Source organism: Acanthopagrus latus, chromosome 18, assembly GCF_904848185.1.
Source record: "Acanthopagrus latus isolate v.2019 chromosome 18, fAcaLat1.1, whole genome shotgun sequence".
NCBI lineage: Eukaryota > Metazoa > Chordata > Actinopteri > Spariformes > Sparidae > Acanthopagrus > Acanthopagrus latus.
This window is the reverse complement of record NC_051056.1, coordinates 31,161,854-31,188,955: the sequence shown is the minus strand read 5'-3', so window position 1 is coordinate 31,188,955 and position 27,102 is coordinate 31,161,854. Positions and strand designations below refer to the sequence as shown.

At 44.8% G+C, this 27,102-nt stretch overlaps 2 protein-coding genes across 13 annotated transcripts in view; one reads left to right on the top strand and one right to left on the bottom strand.

Annotated features, from left to right (window-relative positions):
* The window catches only part of LOC119006983 (catechol O-methyltransferase-like), an 11,015-nt gene extending 9,997 nt beyond the window's left edge, over positions 1 to 1,018 (bottom strand). The window contains exon 1 of the mRNA XM_037076197.1: positions 277 to 1,018. Within this exon, the coding sequence (XP_036932092.1) occupies positions 277 to 599 (323 nt within the window). The 5' untranslated portion in view covers positions 600 to 1,018. The remainder of the gene's footprint in view (positions 1 to 276) is intronic.
* On the top strand, positions 365 to 27,102 carry LOC119006981 (deleted in malignant brain tumors 1 protein). 12 transcript variants are annotated; one of them, XM_037076174.1, is made up of 18 exons: positions 365 to 487; positions 1,100 to 1,274; positions 1,457 to 1,492; positions 1,581 to 1,889; positions 2,317 to 2,625; positions 3,963 to 4,114; positions 4,851 to 5,007; positions 5,414 to 5,722; positions 10,224 to 10,532; positions 10,960 to 11,268; positions 11,675 to 11,989; positions 17,550 to 17,858; positions 18,265 to 18,573; positions 19,910 to 20,218; positions 20,881 to 21,189; positions 21,617 to 21,937; positions 25,010 to 25,092; positions 26,374 to 27,102. In XM_037076174.1, the coding sequence occupies exons 2-18, from the start codon at positions 1,232 to 1,234 to the stop codon at positions 26,473 to 26,475; spliced, it is 3,990 nt and encodes a 1,329-aa protein (XP_036932069.1). In that variant the 5' UTR covers positions 365 to 487; positions 1,100 to 1,231; the 3' UTR covers positions 26,476 to 27,102. The 12 variants fall into 12 exon arrangements, with proteins under 12 accessions (XP_036932069.1, XP_036932066.1, XP_036932067.1 ...); XM_037076171.1 differs by having other exon boundaries at positions 3,963 to 4,271; positions 4,699 to 5,007; XM_037076172.1 differs by lacking the exon at positions 3,963 to 4,114 and having other exon boundaries at positions 4,699 to 5,007.

Genomic DNA, 27,102 nt, shown 5'->3' with positions numbered 1-27,102 from the left:
ACAGTTATGTGTTGCAAAAGAATGCAAGATTTCAGTCTTATTAATCTTTAGAGCTGATGTGTTTGATTGAAATGCCATGCTGCATCTTGGAATAAATGACAAACGGCTCAATGTTCAACTTCCTGCAATAATAAATCAATATGTGATTAATGGCTTAGTTCAACATGAAGAGTGTGTAGTGCCTTTTTGTCAAACTACATTTTAACAATATTGAGGCAGAAATGATCAACTGCTAATGAATAAGAATCACATCAGCAGTAAAGGTTGAATACTTACGTCCGTCCTGCAGCCCGTCCAGATCCGGAGTGCCTCCTGTCAGACACAGATGTCAGTCCTCTAAACCCAGAAGCTGAGCAGCAAGATGGAAACAGCTGCCTCACTGGAAACACGACAGGATTTCTCATAGACACTGCGATCATGGGCTGCAGCTTACTGACTGTTTCTGGTGTCCAGGAAGTAGCAGTCCAAGGAACAGACGAGAGGAGTGGTGAGGGTGCACACCCTCTGTACAAAATACACACACACACACACACACACACACACACACACACACACACACACACACACACACACACGGCCTGCGAGGCTCCTCCCACCATGTTTCAGTACTGCTGCATTGTTCCACACGAGGTCAGCAAAGATGTAAGAACACCCATGAGCGTCTGAGTCTGCAGTCCTGCAGAAGTCTTGACTGGTGTCATCTCATCCTGGGGGCTCCTAACGTTACAGCACATTAATGTTGTTTCTTATACTGCTCAAACATGCTGAGATCACCTGTGTTAGAAGCTGATGGGGCTGACTCATGGATTATTTTAAATGACTGCACTGATCGAAGTGTTGATCCATTTAAAAGTCCCGTAACACAAATATTTCCAAAGATTTAAGCAGGACACCTGGTTTCACCTCAGGGAAGTGACACATCTGGATTTACTGAATACAACTGAATGTGGTGGAAAGCTGGTGCCCTTGGAATCTGTACTTGCCACTGTCTGTCTGCCTGCCTGTGTTTTAAAGGGTTGTTCTACCTAAATTTTCATTCTGTAGAGGTACTTAGTGATAGATAGATAGATAATAGCATTATCATAATTCTCTACTGTAGTTTCACATGAAGGAAAAAAAAACACTAGAAAGAAAAAGAGGAAGTGTTCCAGGAAGGACAGCCAGTATAAAGGGATCTCCTGCCTCCTGTACTGTCACTGACAAGTGATACAGGGCATCCTCTGTGTCAGCCATGGGGAGTGTACAACAGGGACACCTTCGTTGTTTGACTCTTGGTAAGACAGGAATCAAAAATTTAAATCTGAGAACAACTACCAAATTTAATTGTGTAGAAAAGGGAGTCTGTAAAGACTCAGATTGTGTAGACTTGCATCTCAATCAGAAACAAGTGCAACTTTTATTTCTGCACGTTAAGTTTTCTGAATGTAATGACTGATGTTACTGTGTTCCTCTGTAGTCTCTCTCCTCTTGATCTCAAGCTCACCTGCTGCAGGTCAGTCTCTTGTGTGACGTCTAAGATCCTTTTAGTTTACATTTTGTGTAAATACTGAACGATTGTGTGCTCTGTCCTGACCTGATAGGCTTCTCTGTCAGATTAACTGGGTCTACTCAGTGCTCTGGAAGGGTAGAAATCATCTACAGTGGCATCTGGGGAACAGTCTGTGGTGATGGATGGGACCTAAACGATGCTCAGGTGGTGTGCAGAGAGTTGAACTGTGGCACAGCAGTACAGGCTCATCAGTTGGCTGTGTTCGGTCAAGGTACTGGACAGATCTGGCTCGATGATGTGAGCTGTTCAGGAGGAGAGAGTTATTTATATCACTGTTCAAACAGTGGATTTGGGACACACAACTGTGGACACCATCAGGATGCTGGTGTGGTCTGTTCAGGTGAGAGAACTTTTGGATTCACTGTTTTACGTAAATGGATCCTTTTGTCTTTATTCTAGCAGCTGTGTCACTGCAGCTTGTTAGATGTATTAGAGCTGCTGAGACACGACGCTGCTAATAGAGCTGGTGAACACACCCTGCAGCATCATTTCACAACTGAAGAGCACAAAACAAGTGTTACATGTTGTTAACACACTATGAATGAAACTGTACCATCAGTGAATTTGATCAAGTGTTCTATACTGTGACAACTGCAATATATCTTGTCTGTGAAAGTGATGAAAAGTGTGTAAATGAATCATAACCTTTAACAAATGTGTCTTACAAGAGTGTTTCTGTCATAATTAACTGACCAAGAAATGAACGAACATATATGAACAGTTTACAGGTGTTCCGTCCAGAAATATGTTTTCTTTGTGTTCTGTAGGTGTCAGATTAGCTGGGTCTGGGTCTACTCAGTGCTCTGGAAGGGTAGAAATCATCTACAGTGGCATCTGGGGAACAGTCTGTGGTGATGGATGGGACCTAAACGATGCTCAGGTGGTGTGCAGAGAGGTGAACTGTGGCACAGCAGTACAGGCTCATCAGTCGGCTGTGTTCGGTCAAGGGACTGGACAGATCTGGCTTGATGATGTGAACTGTTCAGGCAGTGAGAGTCGTTTAAGTCAGTGTTCACACAGTGGATATGGGACACACAACTGTGGACACCATCAGGATGCATCTGTCATCTGTTCCGGTGAGAGAACTTTTGGATTCAGTATTTTACATAAATGGATCCTTTTGTCTTTATTCTAGCAGCTGTGTCACTGCGGCTTGTTAGATGTATTAGAGCTGTTCAGATACGACGCTGCTAATAGAGCTGGTGAACACACCCTGCAGCATCATTTCACAACTGAAGAGCACAAAACAAGTGTTACATGTTGTTAACACACTGTGAATGAAACTGTACCATCAGTGAAGTTGATCAAATGTTCTATACCGTGATAAGTCTAATATACAGTCATGTGAAAAAATTAGGACACCATTAAATATTCAGTTCTTCATTAAGAAATGTTCACATATCGATGTCTAATCTTGTTTTTATTTATCTCTGGAAAAGAAAGTGATGTAATACCAGGTAAACAACAAATAATCTTGTTTTACTCATTAAACTAAAGATATCAACAAGAATGTGTATTCTGAGGACAAAGATAGGACCCCTGCTTTCCTAACAGCTGGTGTTGAAGTAACTTCAGTGAGATGCTTCTTATATCCATCTACCAGTCTGACATCAGTCTGAGGAAAGTTTGACCCACTCCTCAACACAGAATTCTGTTCTGGTGTCCAAATGACTTGTTTTTAGACTCATCTGTTCAAAGAACATTATTCCAGACATCCTGGTCTTTGTTTACGTTCTCTCAGGCCCACTTCAGTCTGGCCTTCATGTTTTTCTTAGAGTGCAATGTTTCCTCCCATGAAAATTAAACTTGTGTAGTCTCCTTCTGGTTGTAGAGGCACTTTTACATCTACAGTAGCAAGAGCCAGCTGTAAGTCCCGTGAGCACATTTTAGGGTTTTTGGTGACTTCTGCTCTCAGGGTGAACTTGCTTGGACAGCCAGACCTGGGCATGTTGGCTGTTGTTTTGAATGTCCTGCACACAGACTGTTTTCTGGATTGTGGAATGGCTGATTTCAAATTCCTTTGAGATCATTTTAAATCCCTTTACCAGACTCATAAGCTGCTACAATCTTCTCTCTGAAGGCCTCAGACAGTTCGTTCCATCTCACCATAGAGATCACTCTCATTTCAACAGTCAGGAGCACACCAAACTAAATGTCTGAGGTTTAAATAGTTCAAGCTTCCTTCAAAATGCTGAGTAACAATGTTCTAATCATGTGTACCTGATGTAATACACCTGTGTGAGATTTTCTTGTCGTTCACAGTGATGAAAAGTGTGTAAACGAATCATAACCTTCACAAAATGTGTCTTACAAGAATGTTAATGTCATGACCAACTGACCAAGAAATGAACGAACATATATGAACAGTTTACAGGTGTTCCGTCCAGCAATATGTTTTCTTTGTGTTCTGTAGGTGTCAGATTAGCTGTGTCTGGGTCTACTCAGTGCTCTGGAAGGGTAGAAATCATCTACAGTGGCATCTGGGGAACAGTCTGTGGTGATGGATGGGACCTAAACGATGCTCAGGTGGTGTGCAGAGAGTTGAACTGTGGCACAGCAGTACAGGCTCATCAGTTGGCTGTGTTCGGTCAAGGGACTGGACAGATCTGGCTCGATGATGTGAGCTGTTCAGGAGGAGAGAGTTATTTATATCACTGTTCAAACAGTGGATTTGGGACACACAACTGTGGACACCATCAGGATGCTGGTGTGGTCTGTTCAGGTGAGAGAACTTTTGGATTCACTGTTTTACGTAAATGGATCCTTTTGTCTTTATTCTAGCAGCTGTGTCACTGCGGCTTGTTAGATGTATTAGAGCTGTTCAGATACGACGCTGCTAATAGAGCTGGTGAACACACCCTGCAGCATCATTTCACAACTGAAGAGCACAAAACAAGTGTTACATGTTGTTAACACACTATGAATGAAACTGTACCATCAGTGAATTTGATCAAGTGTTCTATACTGTGACAACTGCAATATTTCTTGTCTGTGAAAGTGATGAAAAGTGTGTAAATGAATCATAACCTTTAACAAATGTGTCTTACAAGAGTGTTTCTGTCATAATTAACTGACCAAGAAATGAACGAACATATATGAACAGTTTACAGGTGTTCCGTCCAGAAATATGTTTTCTTTGTGTTCTGTAGGTGTCAGATTAGCTGGGTCTGGGTCTACTCAGTGCTCTGGAAGGGTAGAAATCATCTACAGTGGCATCTGGGGAACAGTCTGTGGTGATGGATGGGACCTATACGATGCTCAGGTGGTGTGCAGAGAGTTGAACTGTGGCACAGCAGTACAGGCTCATCAGTCGGCTGTGTTCGGTCAAGGGACTGGACAGATCTGGCTCGATGATGTGAGCTGTTCAGGCAGTGAGAGTCGTCTAAGTCAGTGTTCACACAGTGGATATGGGACACACAACTGTGGACACCATCAGGATGCTGGTGTGGTCTGTTCAGGTGAGAGAACTTTTGGATTCAGTATTTTACATAAATGGATCCTTTTGTCTTTATTCTAGCAGCTGTGTCACTGCAGCTTGTTAGATGTATTAGAGCTGTTCAGATACGACGCTGCTAATAGAGCTGGTGAACACACCCTGCAGCATCATTTAACAACTGAAGAGCACAAAACAAGTGTTACATGAAACTGTACCATCAGTGAATTTGATCAAATGTTCTATATTGTGACAAGTCTAATATATCTTGTCTGTGAAAGTGAAGGTGTGTAAATGAAACATAACCTTTGACAAATGTGTCTTACAAGAATATTTCTGTCATGACCAACTTACCAAAAAATGAACAAACTACGTATATGAACAGTTTACAGGTGTTCTGTCCAGAAATATGTTTTCTTTGTGTTCTGCAGGTGTCAGATTAGCTGGGTCTGGGTCTACTCAGTGCTATGGAAGGATAGAAATCTATCACAATGGCTCCTGGGGAACAGTCTGTAGTGACGGATGGGACCTAAACGATGCTCAGGTGGTGTGCAGAGAGGTGAACTGTGGTACAGCCTCACATGTTTATAATTATACTGCATACGGTCAAGCGACTGGACAGATCTGGCTTGATGATGTGAACTGTTCAGGCAGTGAGAGTCGTTTAAGTCAGTGTTCACACAGTGGATATGGGACACACAACTGTGGACACCATCAGGATGCATCTGTCATCTGTTCAGGTGAGGGAACTTTTAGATTCAGTATTTTACATAAATGGATCCTTTTGTCTTTATTCTAGCAGCTGTGTCACTGCGGCTTGTTAGATGTATTAGAGCTGTTCAGATACGACGCTGCTAATAGAGCTGGTGAACACACCCTGCAGCATCATTTCACAACTTAAGAGCACAAAACAAGTGTTTTCTTTCTTATGAGAATATCTCTCCATTACATATAGAATATATGTTATGGGATTGCTGACATCCTGGCAGCTGACGTGAATCAGCATTTAAAACACACCACACCTATTGTGGCTTCCCCTGCGGCGTCTATAAATAGACCCAGCTGCGCAGAGTACGGTTGATCTTCTGATTTTCACTACGGCAGATCAGACGACGTGAGAGAAAAAGAAAAGAAAAAGAAAGAAGAGTGGGGAGTTTGAATGGTGGATCTGGGTGTGATCCGGTACCTTTCGGGTCGAGTGCTGGTCTTAGGTTAGGCTCCTCTCAGGGTTGCAAGTTGCTGTCTTGCTCTCTATTTTCTCCTGCAGAGGGAGTTGAGAGTAGCGACTGCGGTATAGGTGGTCTGAAGATGCGACATAGTCGCGGGTGCAGCCAGCGTCCTCTCTCATCATATTCCCTTCCTTCCACTTTGTGCAATTAAAGTTTTTCCATCAGGAGAGGGTACTGCGTGCGGTACAGCTGGTCCGGAGAAGCGACAAGTCGCAGGCATGGAGAGACATTTTGTCCAGCAATTGTCAGAAGAGGGTGGGGGGCTGCTGGTAGGTGAACTACAGGAGGTCTCCTCACTTCTCCCTAAACTCATGAGGGAGCAAGGGGTGGCAGCAGGCAAGGCCTTGTCAGGGCTCTGGCAGGCACGTCGAAACCTGTGGCTTTCATAGTCCCAGTTGCAGCCTGAAGACAAGGCATGTCTGCTCAGGCTGCCAGTGGAGCCGATGGCTATGTTTGGGCCAGACGCGACAGCAATGATCCAGCAGGCACAAGAGGCCTGTCGCGCAGCCCGAGAGATGTTAAACGCTTTGAGGCAGCAGCAGTTCAGCCAGCCTCTGCCTGACCTGAGGGTAAGGCTGGATGCTGCACGGCGTGGTGGAAAGGGGAACAAGAGCCTTGGTGGTGAAGCAGCCCAGGGCCCAGAATCCCGATCCTGATGCTACATCTCTCCCAGCCTGCCTCCCCCCACAGGGGTCTCAGGCTTCATGGGAGGCCCTAGGGGCGGACCTCTGTATTGTTTCGACATTGATCGAAGGGTATCATCTTCAGTTTCTGAGCACCCCTCCTGTGACTACAGTGCCTGCTTTCTCCATTGTTGCAGATCACCAGCACAGAGAGGTCCTGTGCTCAGAAGTATCCACTCTTCTGGCCAAAGAGGCCATCAGGGAGGTGTGGCAGGAAGACAGGCAGGCAGGGTTTTACTCCCGTTACTTTCTTGTTCCAAAACCAGATGGGACACTCCGGCCAATTCTGGACCTCAGGGTCTGTCCTTGTAGACGACTGAGTTGCAACAGTCGACCTCAAGGACGCATATTTCCAAATACCAATCTGGGAGGGTCACAGGAGATCTCTCAGGTTTGCCTTCAATGGCAAAACCTTCGAATTCTGTGTCCTCCCCTTTGGTGTCTCACTGGCTCCCCGCACCTTCACCAGGTGTATAGACGCAGTCTTGGGGCCTCTGCGGCGGGAGGTCCTCAGGATAATAAATTACCTGGACGACTGGTTGATATGCGCTCAGACAGAGCAGCAGTGTCGTTGTCACGTAAAAATGTTGTTGTCACACATCCGGGACCTGGGATTGTGTATCAACGACAAAAAGTGCCGTCTGCAACCTGCTCAGACCACCTAGTTCCTTGGTATGTGGCTGGATGCCAGGACGGGATTGGTGAGATTGACACAGGACAGACAGGACTCCCTCAGCGATTGCCTCGCGCACTTTTGTTTGGGGACTAGAGTCACTTGGAGGCTGTGTCTCCGCCTCTTGGGCCTCATGGCTGCTGCTGTGCAGGTGGTTCCGCTAGCCCTTCCACACATGTAGCCAGTGCAGAGGTGTCTCTTCATTCTGGGCCTGTGTCAACAGAGAGACCTACTGGCTATGGTGCTGGTCACTAGGAGATTGTGTATGGCTCTCAGATGGTGGAAGGTGCTGGGAAACATCTCTAGAGGCAGCAGGCTGGGTCCAGTCCTGCATCGGCGGATGATATCTGTGGACGATTCCCTTGAAGGTTGGGGAGGTCTCCACAAAGGAAGGGGCACCAGCGGACGCTGTGGTGTCCTCGGGCAGGGCCAGCATATCAATGTTTTGGAGCTAAGGGCAATCCACCTGGCCCTTTGGCATTTTCTTCCAAGGCTGCAGGGCCGCCATGTCCTTGTAAGGACCGACAGTACCACGGCAGAGGCATATGTCATCAGACAAGGAGGCATGGGCTCCCCACGTCTGTGCAGGATTGCGCTCAAACTGTGCACATGGGCATATCCAACAGGCATACAGAGAAACAGGCGAACCGGTGCCAGTGGGGGTAAAAGCGCACTCCACGCGGGGCGTGTCGACCTCCTGGGCCTTGTGGCATGGCGCCTTCTCTCAGAGGTATGTGTGGCCGCTACGTGGTCGACTCCGACCACGTTTACACGGTTTTATTGTTTGAATGTTGCTGCCAGCACCTCCTTAGCTGAGCATGTGGTGAGGGCCACTTCAAGATATATTTTAGACTCTCAATGCCCCTGTGCTGGTTGGACTGGCCAGGGTGATGTCCTGAGTTTTTGTCAGTGGTCTAGCAGGGTGCTGGCCATCTGAGTGACCTCTTCCTCATACCCAGCCCTTGCATCTTGCAGGGTGTCACTGACCCCTTTCTGTGTGGGGTGTATAATTGTATATAGTTCTTGGGTGATTTGTACACACTGTGTTTATTTTATGTTTGTGTACCCGGTGGTGGTGATGTCTCATTCGAAAACATTAGAGGGAGTTGCTAAAGGAATGGCACCTGCTCTGTGTCCTTGGTACCCTCACGGTGTGTCTTACAGAGTCCCATAACATGTATTCTATATGTAATGGAGAGATATTCTCATAAGAAAGAGAACGTTGGGTTACATGGTAACCCTGGTTCTCTGAGTATAGAGAATATCTATCCACTTTGAGGCTGCTCAGGACCAGTTCAAATGAGAATACTCAACCGTACTCTGCGCAGCTGGCTCTATTTATAGACAGTGCAGGGGAAGCCACGATAGGCGTGGTGTGTCTTAAATGATGAGTCACATCAGCTGCCAGGATGTCAGCAATCCCATGACATCTATTCTATATGTAATGGAGAGATATTCTCTATACTCAGGGCACCAAGGTTACCCTGTAACCCAACGTTACATGTTGTTAACACACTGTGAATGAAACTGTACCATCAGTGAAGTTGATCAAATGTTCTATACCGTGATAAGTCTAATATACAGTCATGTGAAAAAATTAGGACACCATTAAATATTCAGTTCTTCATTAAGAAATGTTCACATATCGATGTCTAATCTTGTTTTTATTTATCTCTGGAAAAGAAGGTGATGTAATACCAGGTAAACAACAAATAATCTTGTTTTACTCATTAAACTAAAGATATCAACAAGAATGTGTATTCTGAGGACAAAGATAGGACCCCTGCTTTCCTAACAGCTGGTGTTGAAGTAACTTCAGTGAGATGCTTCTTATATCCATCTACCAGTCTGACATCAGTCTGAGGAAAGTTTGACCCACTCCTCAACACAGAATTCTGTTCTGGTGTCCAAATGACTTGTTTTTAGACTCATCTGTTCAAAAACATTATTCCAGACATCCTGGTCTTTGTTTACGTTCTCTCAGGCCCACTTCAGTCTGGCCTTCATGTTTTTCTTAGAGCGCAATGTTTCCTCCCATGAAAATTAAACTTGTGTAGTCTCCTTCTGGTTGTAGAGGCACTTTTACATCTACAGTAGCAAGAGCCAGCTGTAAGTCCCGTGAGCACATTTTAGGGTTTTTGGTGACTTCTGCTCTCAGGGTGAACTTGCTTGGACAGCCAGACCTGGGCATGTTGGCTGTTGTTTTGAATGTCCTGCACACAGACTGTTTTCTGGACCGTGGAATGGCTGATTTCAAATTCCTTTGAGATCATTTTAAATCCCTTTACCAGACTCATAAGCTGCTACAATCTTCTCTCTGAAGGCCTCAGACAGTTCGTTCCATCTCACCATAGAGATCACTCTCATTTCAACAGTCAGGAGCACACCAAACTAAATGTCTGAGGTTTAAATAGTTCAAGCCTCCTTCAAAATGCTGAGTAACAATGTTCTAATCATGTGTACCTGATGTAATACACCTGTGTGAGATTTTCTTGTCGTTCACAGTGATGAAAAGTGTGTAAACGAATCATAACCTTCACGAAATGTGTCTTACAAGAATGTTTCTGTCATGACCAACTGACCAAGAAATGAACGAACATATATGAACAGTTTACAGGTGTTCTGTCCAGAAATATGTTTTCTTTGTGTTCTGTAGGTGTCAGATTAGCTGGGTCTGGGTCTACTCAGTGCTCTGGAAGGGTAGAAATCATCTACAGTGGCATCTGGGGAACAGTCTGTGGTGATGGATGGGACCTAAACGATGCTCAGGTGGTGTGCAGAGAGTTGAACTGTGGCACAGCAGTACAGGCTCATCAGTCGGCTGTGTTCGGTCAAGGGACTGGACAGATCTGGCTCGATGATGTGAGCTGTTCAGGCAGTGAGAGTCGTCTAAGTCAGTGTTCACACAGTGGATATGGGACACACAATTGTGGACACCATCAGGATGCTGGTGTGGTCTGTTCAGGTGAGAGAACTTTTGGTTTCAGTATTTTACATAAATGGATCCTTTTGTCTTTATTCTAGCAGCTGTGTCACTGCGGCTTGTTAGATGTATTAGAGCTGCTGAGATACGACGCTGCTAATAGAGCTGGTGAACACACCCTGCAGCATCATTTCACAACTGAAGAGCACAAAACAAGTGTTACATGTTGTTAACACACTATGAATGAAACTGTACCATCAGTGAATTTGATCAAGTGTTCTATACTGTGACAACTGCAATATTTCTTGTCTGTGAAAGTGATGAAAAGTGTGTAAATGAATCATAACCTTTAACAAATGTGTCTTACAAGAGTGTTTCTGTCATAATTAACTGACCAAGAAATGAACAAACAATTATGAACAGTTTACAGGTGTTCCGTCCAGAAATATGTTTTCTTTGTGTTCTGTAGGTGTCAGATTAGCTGGGTCTGGGTCTACTCAGTGCTCTGGAAGGGTAGAAATCATCTACAGTGGCATCTGGGGAACAGTCTGTGGTGATGGATGGGACCTATACGATGCTCAGGTGGTGTGCAGAGAGTTGAACTGTGGCACAGCAGTACAGGCTCATCAGTCGGCTGTGTTCGGTCAAGGGACTGGACAGATCTGGCTTGATGATGTGAGCTGTTCAGGCAGTGAGAGTCGTCTAAGTCAGTGTTCACACAGTGGATATGGGACACACAACTGTGGACACCATCAGGATGCTGGTGTGGTCTGTTCAGGTGAGAGAACTTTTGGATTCAGTATTTTACATAAATGGATCCTTTTGTCTTTATTCTAGCAGCTGTGTCACTGCAGCTTGTTAGATGTATTAGAGCTGTTCAGATACGACGCTGCTAATAGAGCTGGTGAACACACCCTGCAGCATCATTTCACAACTGAAGAGCACAAAACAAGTGTTACATGAAACTGTACCGTCAGTGAATTTGATCAAATGTTCTATATTGTGACAAGTCTAATATATCTTGTCTGTGAAAGTGAAGGTGTGTAAATGAAACATAACCTTTGACAAATGTGTCTTACAAGAATATTTCTGTCATGACCAACTGACCAAAAAATGAACAAACAACGTATATGAACAGTTTACAGGTGTTCTGTCCAGAAATATGTTTTCTTTGTGTTCCATAGGTGTCAGATTAGCTGGGTCTGGGCACGGGTCCACTTTCTGCTATGGAAGGGTAGAAATCTATCACAATGGCTCCTGGGGAACAGTCTGTAGTGACGGATGGGACCTAAACGATGCTCAGGTGGTGTGCAGAGAGGTGAACTGTGGTACAGCCTCACATGTTTATAATTATGCTGCATACGGTCAAGCGACTGGACAAATCTGGCTTGATGATGTGAACTGTTCAGGCAGTGAGAGTCGTCTAAGTCAGTGTTCACACAGTGGATATGGGACACACAACTGTCGACACCATCAGGATGCATCTGTCTTCTGTTCAGGTGAGAGAACTTTTAGATTCAGTATTTTACATAAATGGATCCTTTTGTCTTTATTCTAGCAGCTGTGTCACTGCAGCTTGTTAGATGTATTAGAGCTGTTAAGATACGACGCTGCTAATAGAGCTGGTGAACACACCCTGCAGCATCATTTCACAACTGAAGAGCACAAAACAAGTGTTTTCTTTCTTATGAGAATATCTCTCCATTACATATAGAATATATGTTATGGGATTGCTGACATCCTGGCAGCTGACGTGAATCAGCATTTAAAACACACCACACCTATTGTGGCTTCCCCTGCGGCGTCTATAAATAGACCCAGCTGCGCAGAGTACGGTTGATCTTCTGATTTTCACTACGGCAGATCAGGCGACGTGAGAGAAAAAGAAAAGAAAAAGAAAGAAGAGTGGGGAGTTTGAATGGTGGATCTGTGTGTGGTCCGGTACCTTTCGGGTCGAGTGCTGGTCTTATGTTAGGCTCCTCTCAGGGTTGCAAGTCGCTGTCTTGCTCTCTCTTTTCTTTTGCAGAGGGAGTTGAGAGTAGCAACTGCGGTATAGGTGGTCTGAAGATGTGACATAGTCGCGGGTGCAGCCAGCGTCCTCTCTCATCATATTCCCTTCGTTCCACTTTGTGCGATTAAAGTTTTTCCATCGGGAGAGGGTACTGCGTGCGGTACAGCTGGTCCGGAGAAGCGACAAGTCGTGCCCCCCCCCCGGGTTGCTTTCGCATTACACTAAGCATGTAAAAAAACAAAGGGTTTGAATACGAGAGCAACGCACAGCTGCTGTCTGCTGTCTCTCCCCCTCCATTCATTCACATATCGGCAAGGCGAGGTCATTAAAGACATTAGCCGTTGCTATCAAAACACTGGGCACGCTTCCGGGTCACGTGACGATCATATCATTGCTATGGCAAGCCGGGAGGGCCCAATGTGCTTGGGCTGTGGGAGGAAAATCCCTATAGACGACTCACATGATGTTTGTGTTTTCTGTTTGGGGGAGGACCATGCACAGGCAGCAAGGGAAGAGCTTGCTGCATGTATGAGTTGTTTCTGCATGACAGCAAAGCAAAGAGAGGCACGTTACAGGTTGTTTAAAACAGGCACCCCTACTGTAGGGGTCCGCAGCCTACCAAGCGGTCCAGGGTGGCGGCCGCTACAGTGGGAGCAAGGGCTGGCACGGATGCTGCACACACCCCCATTACTGTTTGCTCAGCGGGGGGGTGTGGTCTGTGACTGAACCCCGCCCAATCAGAGATGGGCCCTCACATGTAGCAGCTGTAATGGGTCTCCATCCCCCCTGCCCCCGATAGATGTGGACAGGGACGAGGATGACAGTCTCTCCCTGCATCTCTCGGATGAGGAGATCGATGTCCTTACCGTAGATCAACGGGAAGGGGAGGAGGACTTTGACAAGAAGCTGTCACCTCGTCTGCAGGGCCTTATCAGCAGGGCCGCGGCTGCCTTGAGGGTGACCAAGGACCTGCCCCATCGCGCTTTGATGACAAGATGGGGGTTTTCAACCTCCGCCGCAGTTCCTGGTGCCCCTCCTCTCAGATTTTGAGGATGTGGTCAGGAAGCAGTTTAAGACACCACCATCAGTTGGTCATTGGTCTGGGCTTTGTCGGGCCATGACTGCAGTGCATGCTCCAGAGAGGATTGGCTGCGGGCTACCACCCTCTATGGACAAGGCTTTGGCAGCTCTGGTGGCTCCCTCCAAATCAGTTCTCGGGAAAGGAAAAAGCCAAAGCAAGAACTGCAGTGCAATGGATAGCTTGCTGGGGAGAATGCATAGTGCTATGGCAGTTCAGACAAAACTAGCCAACACGGCAGCCATATCATCTCTGTATCAGAGACATTTTGTCCAGCAATTGTCAGAAGAGGGTGGGGGGCTGCTGGTAGGTGAACTACGGGAGGTCTCCTCACTTCTCCCTAAACTCATGAGGGAGCAAGGGGTGGCAGCAGGCAAGGCCTTGTCAGGGCTCTGGCAGGCACGTCGAAACCTGTGGCTTTCATAGTCCCAGTTGCAGCCTGAAGACAAGGCATGTCTGCTCAGGCTGCCAGTGGAGCCGATGGCTATGTTTGGGCCAGACGCGACAGCAATGATCCAGCAGGCACAAGAGGCCTGTCGCGCAGCCCGAGAGATGTCAAACGCTTTGAGGCAGCAGCAGTTCAGCCAGCCTCTGCCTGACCTGAGGGTAAGGCTGGATGCTGCACGGCGTGGTGGAAAGGGGAACAAGGGCCGTGGTGGTGAGGCACCTCAGGGCCCAAAATCCCGATCCTGATGCTACATCTCTCCCAGCCTGCCTCCCCCCTCAGGGGTCTCAGGCTTCATGGGAGGCCCTAGGGGCGGACCCCTGTATTGTTTCGACATTGATCGAAGGGTATCATCTTCAGTTTCTGAGCACCCCTCCTGTGACTACAGTGCCTGCTTTCTCCATTGTTGCAGATCACCAGCAGAGAGAGGTCCTGTGCTCAGAAGTATCGACTCTTCTGGCCAAAGAGGCCATCAGGGAGGTGTGGCAGGAAGACAGGCAGGCAGGGTTTTACTCCCCTTACTTTCTTGTTCCAAAACCCGATGGGACACTCCGGCCAATTCTGGACCTCCGGTCCCTGAGGGGCAAAATGTTGACTGTGCCACAAGTGAAAAAGGCTGTCCTTGTAGACGACTGAGTTGCAACAGTCAACCTCAAGGACGCATATTTCCAAAAACCAATCTTGGAGGGTCACAGGAGATTTCTCAGGTTTGCCTTCGATGGCAAAACCTTCGAATTCTGTGTCCTCCCCTTTGGCATCTCACTGGCTCCGCACCTTCACCAGGTGTATAGACGCAGTCTTGGGGCCTCTGCGGCGGGAGGTCCTCAGGATAATGAATTACCTGGACGACTGGCTGATATGCGCTCAGACAGAGCAGCAGTGTCGTTGTCACGTAAAAATGTTGTTGTCACACATCCGGGACCTGGGATTGTGTATCAACGACAAAAAGTGCTGTCTGCAACCAGCTCAGACCACCTAGTTCCTTGGTATGTGGCTGGATGCCAGGACGGGATTGGTGAGATTGACACAGGACAGACAGGACTCCCTCAGCGATTGCCTCGCGCACTTTTGTTTTGGGACCAGAGTCACTTGGAGGCTGTGTCTCCGCCTCTTGGGCCTCATGGCTGCTGCTGTGCAGGTGGTTCCGCTAGCCCTTCCACACATGTAGCCAGTGCAGAGGTGTCTCTTCATTCTGGGCCTGTGTCAACAGAGAGACCTACTGGCTATGGTGCTGGTCACTAGGAGATTGTGTATGGCTCTCAGATGGTGGAAGGTGCTGGGAAACATCTCTAGAGGCAGCAGGCTGGGTCCAGTCCTGCATCGGCGGGTGATATCTGTGGACGATTCCCTCGAAGGTTGGGGAGGTCTCCACAAAGGAAGGGGCACCAGCGGACGCTGTGGTGTCCTCGGACCAACAGTACCACGGCGGAGGCATATGTCATCAGACAAGGAGGCATGGGCTCCCCACGTCTGTGCAGGATTGCGCTCAAACTGTGCACATGGGCATATCCAACAAGCACGGGGGAAACAGGCGAACCGGTGCCAGTGGGGGTAAAAGCGCACTCCACGCGGGGCGTGTCGACCTCCTGGGCCTTGTGGCATGGCGCCTCCTCTCAGAGTCGACTCCGACCACGTTTACACGGTTTTATTGTTTGAATGTTGCTGCCAGCACCTCCTTAGCTGAGCATGTGGTGAGGGCCACTTCAAGATATATTTTAGACTCTCAATGCCCCTGTGCTGGTTGGACTGGCCAGGGTGATGTCCCGAGTTTTTGTCAGTGGTCTAGCAGGGTGCTGGCCATCTGAGTGACCTCTTCCTCATACCCAGCCCTTGCATCTTGCAGGGTGTCACTGACCCCTTTCTGTGTGGGGTGTATAATTGTATATAGTTCTTGGGTGATTTGTACACACTGTGTTTATTTTATGTTTGTGTACCCGGTGGTGGTGATGTCTCATTCGAAAACATTAGAGGGAGTTGCTAAAGGAGTGGCACCTGCTCTGTGTCCTTGGTACCCTCACGGTGTGTCTTACAGAGTCCCATAACATATATTCTATATGTAATGGAGAGATATGCTCATAAGAAAGAGAACGTTGGGTTACATGGTAACCCTGGTTCTCTGAGTATAGAGAATATCTATCCACTTTGAGGCTGCTCAGGACCAGTTCAAATGAGAATACTCAACCGTACTCTGCGCAGCTGGCTCTATTTATAGACAGTGCAGGGGAAGCCACGATAGGCGTGGTGTGTCTTAAATGATGAGTCACATCAGCTGCCTGGATGTCAGCAATCCCATGACATCTATTCTATATGTAATGGAGAGATATTCTCTATACTCAGGGCACCAAGGTTACCCTGTAACCCAACGTTACATGTTGTTAACACACTGTGAATGAAACTGTATCATCAGTGAAGTTGATCAAATGTTCTATACCGTGATAAGTCTAATATACAGTCATGTGAAAAAATTAGGACACCATTAAATATTCAGTTCTTCATTAAGAAATGTTCACATATCGATGTCTAATCTTGTTTTTATTTATCTCTGGAAAAGAAAGTGATGTAATACCAGGTAAACAACAAATAATCTTGTTTTACTCATTAAACTAAAGATATCAACAAGAATGTGTATTCTGAGGACAAAGATAGGACCCCTGCTTTCCTAACAGCTGGTGTTGAAGTAACTTCAGTGAGATGCTTCTTATATCCATCTACCAGTCTGACATCAGTCTGAGGAAAGTTTGACCCACTCCTCAACACAGAATTCTGTTCTGGTGTCCAAATGACTTGTTTTTAGACTCATCTGTTCAAAGAACATTATTCCAGACATCCTGGTCTTTGTTTACGTTCTCTCAGGCCCACTTCAGTCTGGCCTTCATGTTTTTCTTAGAGTGCAATGTTTCCTCCCATGAAAATTAAACTTGTGTAGTCTCCTTCTGGTTGTAGAGGCACTTTTACATCTACAGTAGCAAGAGCCAGCTGTAAGTCCCGTGAGCACATTTTAGGGTTTTTGGTGACTTCTGCTCTCAGGGTGAACTTGCTTGGACAGCCAGACCTGGGCATGTTGGCTGTTGTTTTGAATGTCCTGCACACAGACTGTTTTCTGGACCGTGGAATGGCTGATTTCAAATTCCTTTGAGATCATTTTAAATCCCTTTACCAGACTCATAAGCTGCTACAATCTTCTCTCTGAAGGCCTCAGACAGTTCGTTCCATCTCACCATAGAGATCACTCTCATTTCAACAGTCAGGAGCACACCAAACTAAATGTCTGAGGTTTAAATAGTTCAAGCCTCCTTCAAAATGCTGAGTAACAATGTTCTAATCATGTGTACCTGATGTAATACACCTGTGTGAGATTTTCTTGTCTTTCACAGTGATGAAAAGTGTGTAAACGAATCATAACCTTCACAAAATGTGTCTTACAAGAATGTTAATGTCATGACCAACTGACCAAGAAATGAACGAACATATATGAACAGTTTACAGGTGTTCCGTCCAGAAATATGTTTTCTTTGTGTTCTGTAGGTGTCAGATTAGCTGGGTCTGGGTCTACTCAGTGCTCTGGAAGGGTAGAAATCATCTACAGTGGCATCTGGGGAACAGTCTGTGGTGATGGATGGGACCTAAACGATGCTCAGGTGGTGTGCAGAGAGTTGAACTGTGGCACAGCAGTACAGGCTCATCAGTTGGCTGTGTTCGGTCAAGGGACTGGACAGATCTGGCTCGATGATGTGAGCTGTTCAGGAAGAGAGAGTTATTTATATCACTGTTCAAACAGTGGATTTGGGACACACAACTGTGGACACCATCAGGATGCTGGTGTGGTCTGTTCAGGTGAGAGAACTTTTGGATTCACTGTTTTACGTAAATGGATCCTTTTGTCTTTATTCTAGCAGCTGTGTCACTGCAGCTTGTTAGATGTATTAGAGCTGTTCAGATACGACGCTGCTAATAGAGCTGGTGAACACACCCTGCAGCATCATTTCACAACTGAAGAGCACAAAACAAGTGTTACATGAAACTGTACCATCAGTGAATTTGATCAAATGTTCTATATTGTGACAAGTCTAATATATCTTGTCTGTGAAAGTGAAGGTGTGTAAATGAAACATAACCTTTGACAAATGTGTCTTACAAGAATATTTCTGTCATGACCAACTTACCAAAAAATGAACAAACTACGTATATGAACAGTTTACAGGTGTTCTGTCCAGAAATATGTTTTCTTTGTGTTCCGTAGGTGTCAGATTAGCTGGGTCTGGGTCTACTCAGTGTTATGGAAGGGTAGAAATCTATCACAATGGCTCCTGGGGAACAGTCTGTAGTGACGGATGGGACCTAAACGATGCTCAGGTGGTGTGCAGAGAGGTGAACTGTGGTACAGCCTCACATGTTTATAATTATACTGCATACGGTCAAGCGACTGGACAGATCTGGCTTGATGATGTGAACTGTTCAGGCAGTGAGAGTCGTTTAAGTCAGTGTTCACACAGTGGATATGGGACACACAACTGTGGACACCATCAGGATGCATCTGTCATCTGTTCAGGTGAGAGAACTTTTGGATTCAGTATTTTACATAAATGGATCCTTTTGTCTTTATTCTAGCAGCTGTGTCACTGCGGCTTGTTAGATGTATTAGAGCTGTTCAGATACGACGCTGCTAATAGAGCTGGTGAACACACCCTGCAGCATCATTTCACAACTGAAGAGCACAAAACAAGTGTTACATGTTGTTAACACACTGTGAATGAAACTGTACCATCAGTGAAGTTGATCAAATGTTCTATACCGTGATAAGTCTAATATACAGTCATGTGAAAAAATTAGGACACCATTAAATATTCAGTTCTTCATTAAGAAATGTTCACATATCGATGTCTAATCTTGTTTTTATTTATCTCTGGAAAAGAAAGTGATGTAATACCAGGTAAACAACAAATAATCTTGTTTTACTCATTAAACTAAAGATATCAACAAGAATGTGTATTCTGAGGACAAAGATAGGACCCCTGCTTTCCTAACAGCTGGTGTTGAAGTAACTTCAGTGAGATGCTTCTTATATCCATCTACCAGTCTGACATCAGTCTGAGGAAAGTTTGACCCACTCCTCAACACAGAATTCTGTTCTGGTGTCCAAATGACTTGTTTTTAGACTCATCTGTTCAAAAACATTATTCCAGACATCCTGGTCTTTGTTTACGTTCTCTCAGGCCCACTTCAGTCTGGCCTTCATGTTTTTCTTAGAGCGCAATGTTTCCTCCCATGAAAATTAAACTTGTGTAGTCTCCTTCTGGTTGTAGAGGCACTTTTACATCTACAGAAGCAAGAGCCAGCTGTAAGTCCCGTGAGCACATTTTAGGGTTTTTGGTGACTTCTGCTCTCAGGGTGAACTTGCTTGGACAGCCAGACCTGGGCATGTTGGCTGTTGTTTTGAATGTCCTGCACACAGACTGTTTTCTGGACCGTGGAATGGCTGATTTCAAATTCCTTTGAGATCATTTTAAATCCCTTTACCAGACTCATAAGCTGCTACAATCTTCTCTCTGAAGGCCTCAGACAGTTCGTTCCATCTCACCATAGAGATCACTCTCATTTCAACAGTCAGGAGCACACCAAACTAAATGTCTGAGGTTTAAATAGTTCAAGGCTCCTTCAAAATGCTGAGAAACAATGTTCTAATCATGTGTACCTGATGTCATACACCTGTGTGAGATTTTCTTGTCTTTCACAGTGATGAAAAGTGTGTAAACGAATCATAACCTTCACGAAATGTGTCTTACAAGAATGTTAATGTCATGACCAACTGACCAAGAAATGAACGAACATATATGAACAGTTTACAGGTGTTCTGTCCATAAATATGTTTTCTTTGTGTTCTGTAGGTGTCAGATTAGCTGGGTCTGGGTCTACTCAGTGCTCTGGAAGGGTAGAAATCATCTACAGTGGCATCTGGGGAACAGTCTGTGGTGATGGATGGGACCTAAACGATGCTGAGGTGGTGTGCAGAGAGTTGAACTGTGGCACAGCAGTACAGGCTCATCAGTCGGCTGTGTTCGGTCAAGGGACTGGACAGATCTGGCTCGATGATGTGAGCTGTTCAGGAGGAGAGAGTTATTTATATCACTGTTCAAACAGTGGATTTGGGACACACAAGTGTAAACACAGTCAGGATGCTGGTGTGGTCTGTTCAGGTGAGAGAACTTTTGGATTCAGTATTTTACATAAATGGATCCTTTTGTCTTTATTCTAGCAGCTGTGTCACTGCGGCTTGTTAGATGTATTAGAGCTGCTGATATATGACGCTGCTAATAGTGAACACACCCTGCAGCATCATTTCACAATTTTTTTCATTGCAGTGAAGTTGATCAAATGTTTTATACTGTGAAAGCGATGAAAAGTGTTTGAATGAATCATAACCTTTGCCTAATGTGTCTTACAAGAATGTTTGTCACAACCAACTGACCAAAGAAAATATGTTAAGAGTTTACAGGTGTTCTGTCCAGAAATAGTTTTTCTTTGTGCTCTGTAGGTGTCAGATGGTTTGGTCTGGGTCTACTACCTTCGCTGATTCTGATCCTTTATCTGATAAACATTACATTTTAGAAGTAATAATGATAATAATAGTAATAGTAATAGTAACAGCCTGACTGACAGTCTGAGTACTCAATGTTTTATGTATGCTTGGAGGCAGAACAGTTTACATCACCATCTGAAATGTCAGCTTTCAAAAGTACACTGACACAGTATTCATGTCTCTATAATGGTTAGCTGATGTTGGGGGGCAAAAAAAAGCATGTTTTGTTTATTCATAACAATATGAAAACACATCTGTTTACTGTGTTGTTTGTTTCAGTGAGCCTCCCAAAGCCCACCATCTCTATGAATCCTGCTGCTCCCATCACCTTGGGTCAGAATGTCAGCATCACTTGTTCGATCTCGACGCAGCTTTCAGGAGTAACATTCATTCTGCAGAAAACCTCAGGCTCATTCAGAACCACCCTGACATCAAGTACCAACTCTGCTATCTTCAATATCCATAAAGTGGACTTTGATAAAGAGGGATGGTACCAGTGTCAGTACCAGATGAACATCTCGAGTCAGTCTTTCAATTCAAGTGTTTTCAATTCAAGTGTGAGTGACTCTGTCACACTTTCAGTTACAGGTAAGACAAACATTTCCTGGAGTTGTGTCCCTTTCACTTGTGATTAAAAGGGAAGCAGGCGATTAAGAGTACAAAATAAGTTCAGCGCATTCATAGAAGCTGCATGAATCCAGCTGGTGAGGGAATTAAAAAGAATTATGTAAAAATCAAAAAACTAGATGGCTTCAGGTTAAATCAGTAAGTTATGAACTTCCTTTAAAAGTTAGTGTGGCTGCTATTTGATGGATGAAAACAATGTCATTAACACAAGTTTTTATTTAAGATAAGAAATTAATCAGCAACCTTTGGTTCTCAAAACTACTGTTTGATTTGTGTATTGATTTTCAGGATTATATAGTTTGAGAAGGTGTTTTAAAATCAGCTCTGACTGATTAATGAGTCGGGGAGGTTTTCATGAGCTTCATCTTGTCGTCCCTTCTGTGCTCAGTGGCACTGCAGCAGCCCAACAGCTCCCTAACGTCTCCGAACAAACAGCTGGTCTTTGGTCCTCAAGATGCAGAAGTCACCAGGGGTTCCAGCTTCGTCATCACCTGCTCCAGTCCTGCCGATTATCCTGGAGGGGTTTACCATCTCATCTTCTCTGGCTCGCGCATCAACACCAAGCCAGCAGTCAACCGCTTAGCCTCCTTCAGCTTCCCCAAAGCTGACTTTGAACACAGAGGCACCTACAGCTGTGTGTATGAAGTCACAATGTCCTCAAGGAAATTCACTTCTACTGAATCAGCACCAATTGCTGTTGTCATGAAAAGTACGTATACTGGAGCACTTTTACATTTCACGATTCACTGTTGAATGAAACAAAGTCCAATTCATTAATCACAGAATGTATTGACCTCTTTATCGTCTCACCACACAAACACGTGTTGATAACAATAATACAATCACGGAGTCTGAACAGGACAAAAGCACACAAGAGACAGACAGACACGGGAATCACTAACGGCAGCTGACCACGTTCCACTGAGGAGCAGGAGCAGGAATAGCTGCACCGCTTTATGTTCTTACATTATCACACTATTATGTCATACAGTTTCGTTGAAGTTATGAAATAAAATAAATGCACAATAGGCCATATAGTATATGATCCAGTCCCTAAAGATATCTTAAAGGGTATGTATGTATGTCCACCATTTTCACCCAGTAAAGAGTGTTTGTGGGGCTGTAGCTCAGTGGGTAGAGCAGGTCGACTAGTGATCAAAAGGTCGCTAGTTCAAATCCCTGCTCCGGGCAAGGCTGGGCTGCATGTCGAAGTGTCGAGATACTGAACCCCACATTGCCTGTGATGAGCTGGCGACTTGTCCAGGGAGTACCCTGCCCTCGCCCTGAGACAAGGCTGGGATTGGCTCCAGCAGCAACACCCCGTGACCCCATGGAAAGGGATAAGCGGTTGCGGACAATGACATGACAAAGAGCCTCACTGAGCGGGTTGGCCCGCTGTTACGATACGTTGACATCGCCGCCGTATTGGAGTAGGCAGCTCCGCGTGAACTAATACAAGTCAACGTACTGTGCTTTAAGTTAATGTCTCTCATTTACACATTCACACATGTATGGATAAATTCAGGGAAACAGAGAGGGACCAAAAACATCATCGGTAACGTTCTCTGAGGATTATAATCCTCATATGTTCAGTATACAGATCGGCACCAAACTATTTTAGTGTTTACAGCTGCTAATGTATGTAATGCTGGTACTGTGATGATAAATGACAGCTGAATATTTAATCTGTCCATAATAACCACATCCTGACATGTAAATGTGGCATATGTGTGAATAAAAAACACCAACATTGTTTTTATAAATACAGTGATTTTTGATGATCTAGGTACTAATAATAACAATCATGCGACAAAAATCAAGTCTGCAAATCAAGATCAGAACCTGCAACAGCAGTGAGCTGCTTTCTTTTTTTTCAGCAGTCAAGAGATATACTCCATGACAGAACATTATAACATCTGGTATACAATAACATTTCAAGGTTAAAAAAAACAGTTGCAGCAGGCTACTATTATAAATATGCACCATATATGTTTTTTTATTAGTAGTAGTAGTAGTAGTACTATCTTTCTGCATATTCTTTACAATGAATGGGAGCATCTGTAATGCTTGAATTTCCCATTGGCTATCAATAAAGTATTTCTGATACTGATTAATTTATTATGCAGTCAGTTGTCCATATTTAAAGTTAAATTAGATTGACCAAGTTGACAGTATGGTAGACAGATGTCACATTTACATGTTAGGATGTGGTTATTATAACAAAGATTGAATATTTATCTGTCATGTATCATCACAGTACCAGCGTTACATATATTAGCAGCTGTAAACACTCATAAAAACATTATAAAATAGTTTGGTGCCGACCTGTATACTGAATATATGAGGATTAGTTAACGTTTATAATCCTCAGAGTACATTACAGACATTGTTTTCGGTTCCTCTCTGTTTCCCTAAATATATCTGTACGTGTGTGAATGTGTAACTGAGAGACATTAAAGGAGAACTTCAGTTGATTTAAACATGCAGCTTCATTGCTCAAGCTACCCTTGACTTGCCAGTACGAAAGACGCAAACACATCTGGTCCAACCATTACAGGGCTGCGTGAACGGAGAGTTAGCATTGACAGCTAACAGCATGGGGTCAGAACTTTACACTGTTTTAAGCTTCTTAACATGCTCCACATCTCACCCCAAAAGTTATGCAACATCAGCAGACACCTTACAACACAGCACTGCAGCATGTATGACTCAGAATGAATAAGAAAGTGGTTAAAACAGTGTGTTTGTGCAAGGAGCTACATACCGGTTTGTTGACATCTGTGTCCTCCGGTAGCTAGACCGAACTAGTACATCCATCGAGCGTGCACTTAACAGGCTTAACAGGCTATTGTAAGGCTCATGGCTCATGACAGGCTGTAACATGGACATGTACATTATGAACAGAAAAACGAAAATGTTGGAATACATTTCCGTCTCTGCCAGTGAGGGAGTAAGAGCACGCACGACGGATTGACTAGCTACCGGAAGACACGGATGTCAACAAACCTGTTTTAACCACTTTTTTTATTCATTTTGAGTCATACACCCTACAGTTCTGTGTTGTAAGGTGTCTGTTGATGTCGCATAACTTTTGGGGTGAGATGTGGAGCATGTTAAGAAGCTTAAAACACAGTGTAAAGTTCTGACCCCATGCTGTTAGCTGGCAATACTAACACTCCGTTCACTGAGCCCTGTAATGGTTGGACCAGATGTGTTCGCGTCTTCGACACTGGTAAGTCAAGGGTAGCTTGAGCAATGAAGCTGCATGTTTAAATCAACCGAAGTTCTCCTTTAACTTATAGCACTTCGCAGAAGGAGCTTTATAAAGTTAATTCCATTGACTTTAGTCTTAGTTCACGAGGCAGATCTGCTTCCTCCATTATGCATGGCTGCAGTCTTCCACAGGGCTCGGTGGAGATACTGCTGGAGCTTTCAGTGAGCCAGTATTCTCTCATTCTTCTGGTAGGATATGGCTACATATTTGAAAATATTTGCCTCTTAGCTTCTCTTTACCAACTGATGAAACGGGGCGGATCTGCCTCCTCCAATATGGCGGCGACGTGAGGTCCAGTGCTCAATGGGCGGGTCTATGTGTATGTCTGTGGTTTGTACTGCTTCACATTTGATTAAGTAGCATAACTGCAGAGGAAGCTGATATCTGATGGCACTCAGTGGCTGCACTGCATTGTGAGTAATGTGGGGTGAAGGAAGAAAATGCAATGCCTCTGTTCAATATTCAGTATTTACAGAAACCTTTTCATAATTGTCCTCATCATCACAGCCTGGCAGCAGATAGTGAGGGTGGTGCTGAAAACGGACTCCTCTGTTGACATGGAGCAGCAGAAGGAGAAAATCTTGGAGGAGGTAATTATATTTGAGAATTACAAAAGAAATGGGGCATTTCAAGCTGAGCTATTGAAGAACTATTTGTTTTGTTATATATAAAGACAATCTCTCACATCCCCCCAGCAAGCAATAAGTGTCGGCCTCCGACCAACAAACATCTGTGGTCGCTGCAGTCTTTCAGTTTGGCCCATATGAAAAAAGTGGACAGGCTACCTGTCCATCTGCCTACATACCTGTCTGTCTGCCTACATACCTGTCTGTCTGCCTACATACCTGTCTGTCTGCCTACAGACCTGTCTGTCTGCCTATGTACCTGTCTGTCTGCCTACATAACTGTCTGTCTGCCTATGTACCTGTCTGTCTGCCTACATAACTGTCTGTCTGCCTACATACCTGTCTGTCTGCCTACATACCTGTCCATCTGCCTACATACCTGTCTGTCTGCCTACATACCTGTCCATCTGCCTACATACCTGTCTGTCTGCCTACATACCTGTCTGTCTGCCAACATACCTGTCTGTCTGCCTATGTACCTGTCTGTCTGCCTACATACCTGTCTGTCTGCCTACAGACCTGTCTGTCTGCCTATGTACCTGTCTGTCTGCCTACATAACTGTCTGTCTGCCTACATACCTGTCTGTCTGCCTACATACCTGTCCATCTGCCTACATACCTGTCTGTCTGCCTACATACCTGTCTGTCTGCCAACATACCTGTCTGTCTGCCTATGTACCTGTCTGTCTGCCAACATACCTGTCTGTCTGCCTATGTACCTGTCTGCGTACGTACCTGTTTGCCTGCCTACATACCTGTCTGTTTGCGTATGTACCTGTCTGTTTACCTATGTATCTGCCAGCCTGCCTACGTATCAGTCTGCCCACGTATCTGTCTGTCTGTCTGCCTATGTACCTGTCTGCCTATGTACCTGTCTGCCTATGTACCTGTCTGCCCTTGCACTCATTATGCATGGCTGCAGTCTTCCACAGGGCTCGGTGGAGATACTGCTGAAGCTTTCAGTGAGCCAGTATTCTCTCATTCTTCTGGTAGAATATGGCTACATATTTGAAAATATTTGCCTCTGAGCTTCTCTTTACCAACTCATGAAAAAAGTAGGTGAATGGAATTTCATTTGTCGAGCTCACACCTCTGATGTTAAAAATACAACAGCAGGTCTCTTTTCTAGAAACTGTGTGAAGAACGTGTACAGGTGAACATTAATCTTTGAATCTTACAAACTTGTGAGAGCAGAGACACATTTCAATCAAATGGAGAAAAGAAAAGATGTGCTTGTGTTGACAGTTCAACCAGAGACTGAAGGAACGCGGCCTGAGTCGAAACGTCAAACTGAGTTGGGTGACGCAGCCTGATGGGAAGGTCTTCCACAAAGGAAATAGGAAGTAGGAGGAGGAGAAGGACTGAAGTGGGGCTCCTACAAATCCATCAACCTGTAAGAAACAGAGAGCGACTGAAGTTTGATCATCTGTATGTGAGATCATATCTGAAGTATCAGACCTTAAGTTGCATTATTAATACATGCTTTAATGTTTCATGGTTATTTTGTATCAGTGTTTTAATGTCGTTCAGAATTTTTGCTTGTTAGTAAGTCATACGTAATTGTTACAATCACTGGTACTAAAAAAGTATCTTGGCCCAGAGGGTCAAAGCACAACAATATTTCAGAAAACATTAAATGCAACATTCCACAAGACAGAACATATTTGGACATGTAATTAAAGGCCAGCTACAAAACAATATCTCTATATATTTCCACCGCTTGACTTGGCATCAGACAGGAAGCTGAAAGCATCACATCGCTCTGTAGACGCACAGACGGGTTATAGGAAACACAGCTGCCATGTTTTCTGAAAGTGTTGTTGTGTTGTTAAATGTCCTGTCTGTGAAATGTGTCGTCTGAAATGCTGTTCTGATGGCCGTTTTCTTAGATGTCTTGTTTCCTGAATGATGGTGTGTGAGAGGAGTGAATAACATGATGGTCCTGAAAATAAACTAAAGACAGTAGCATGCAAA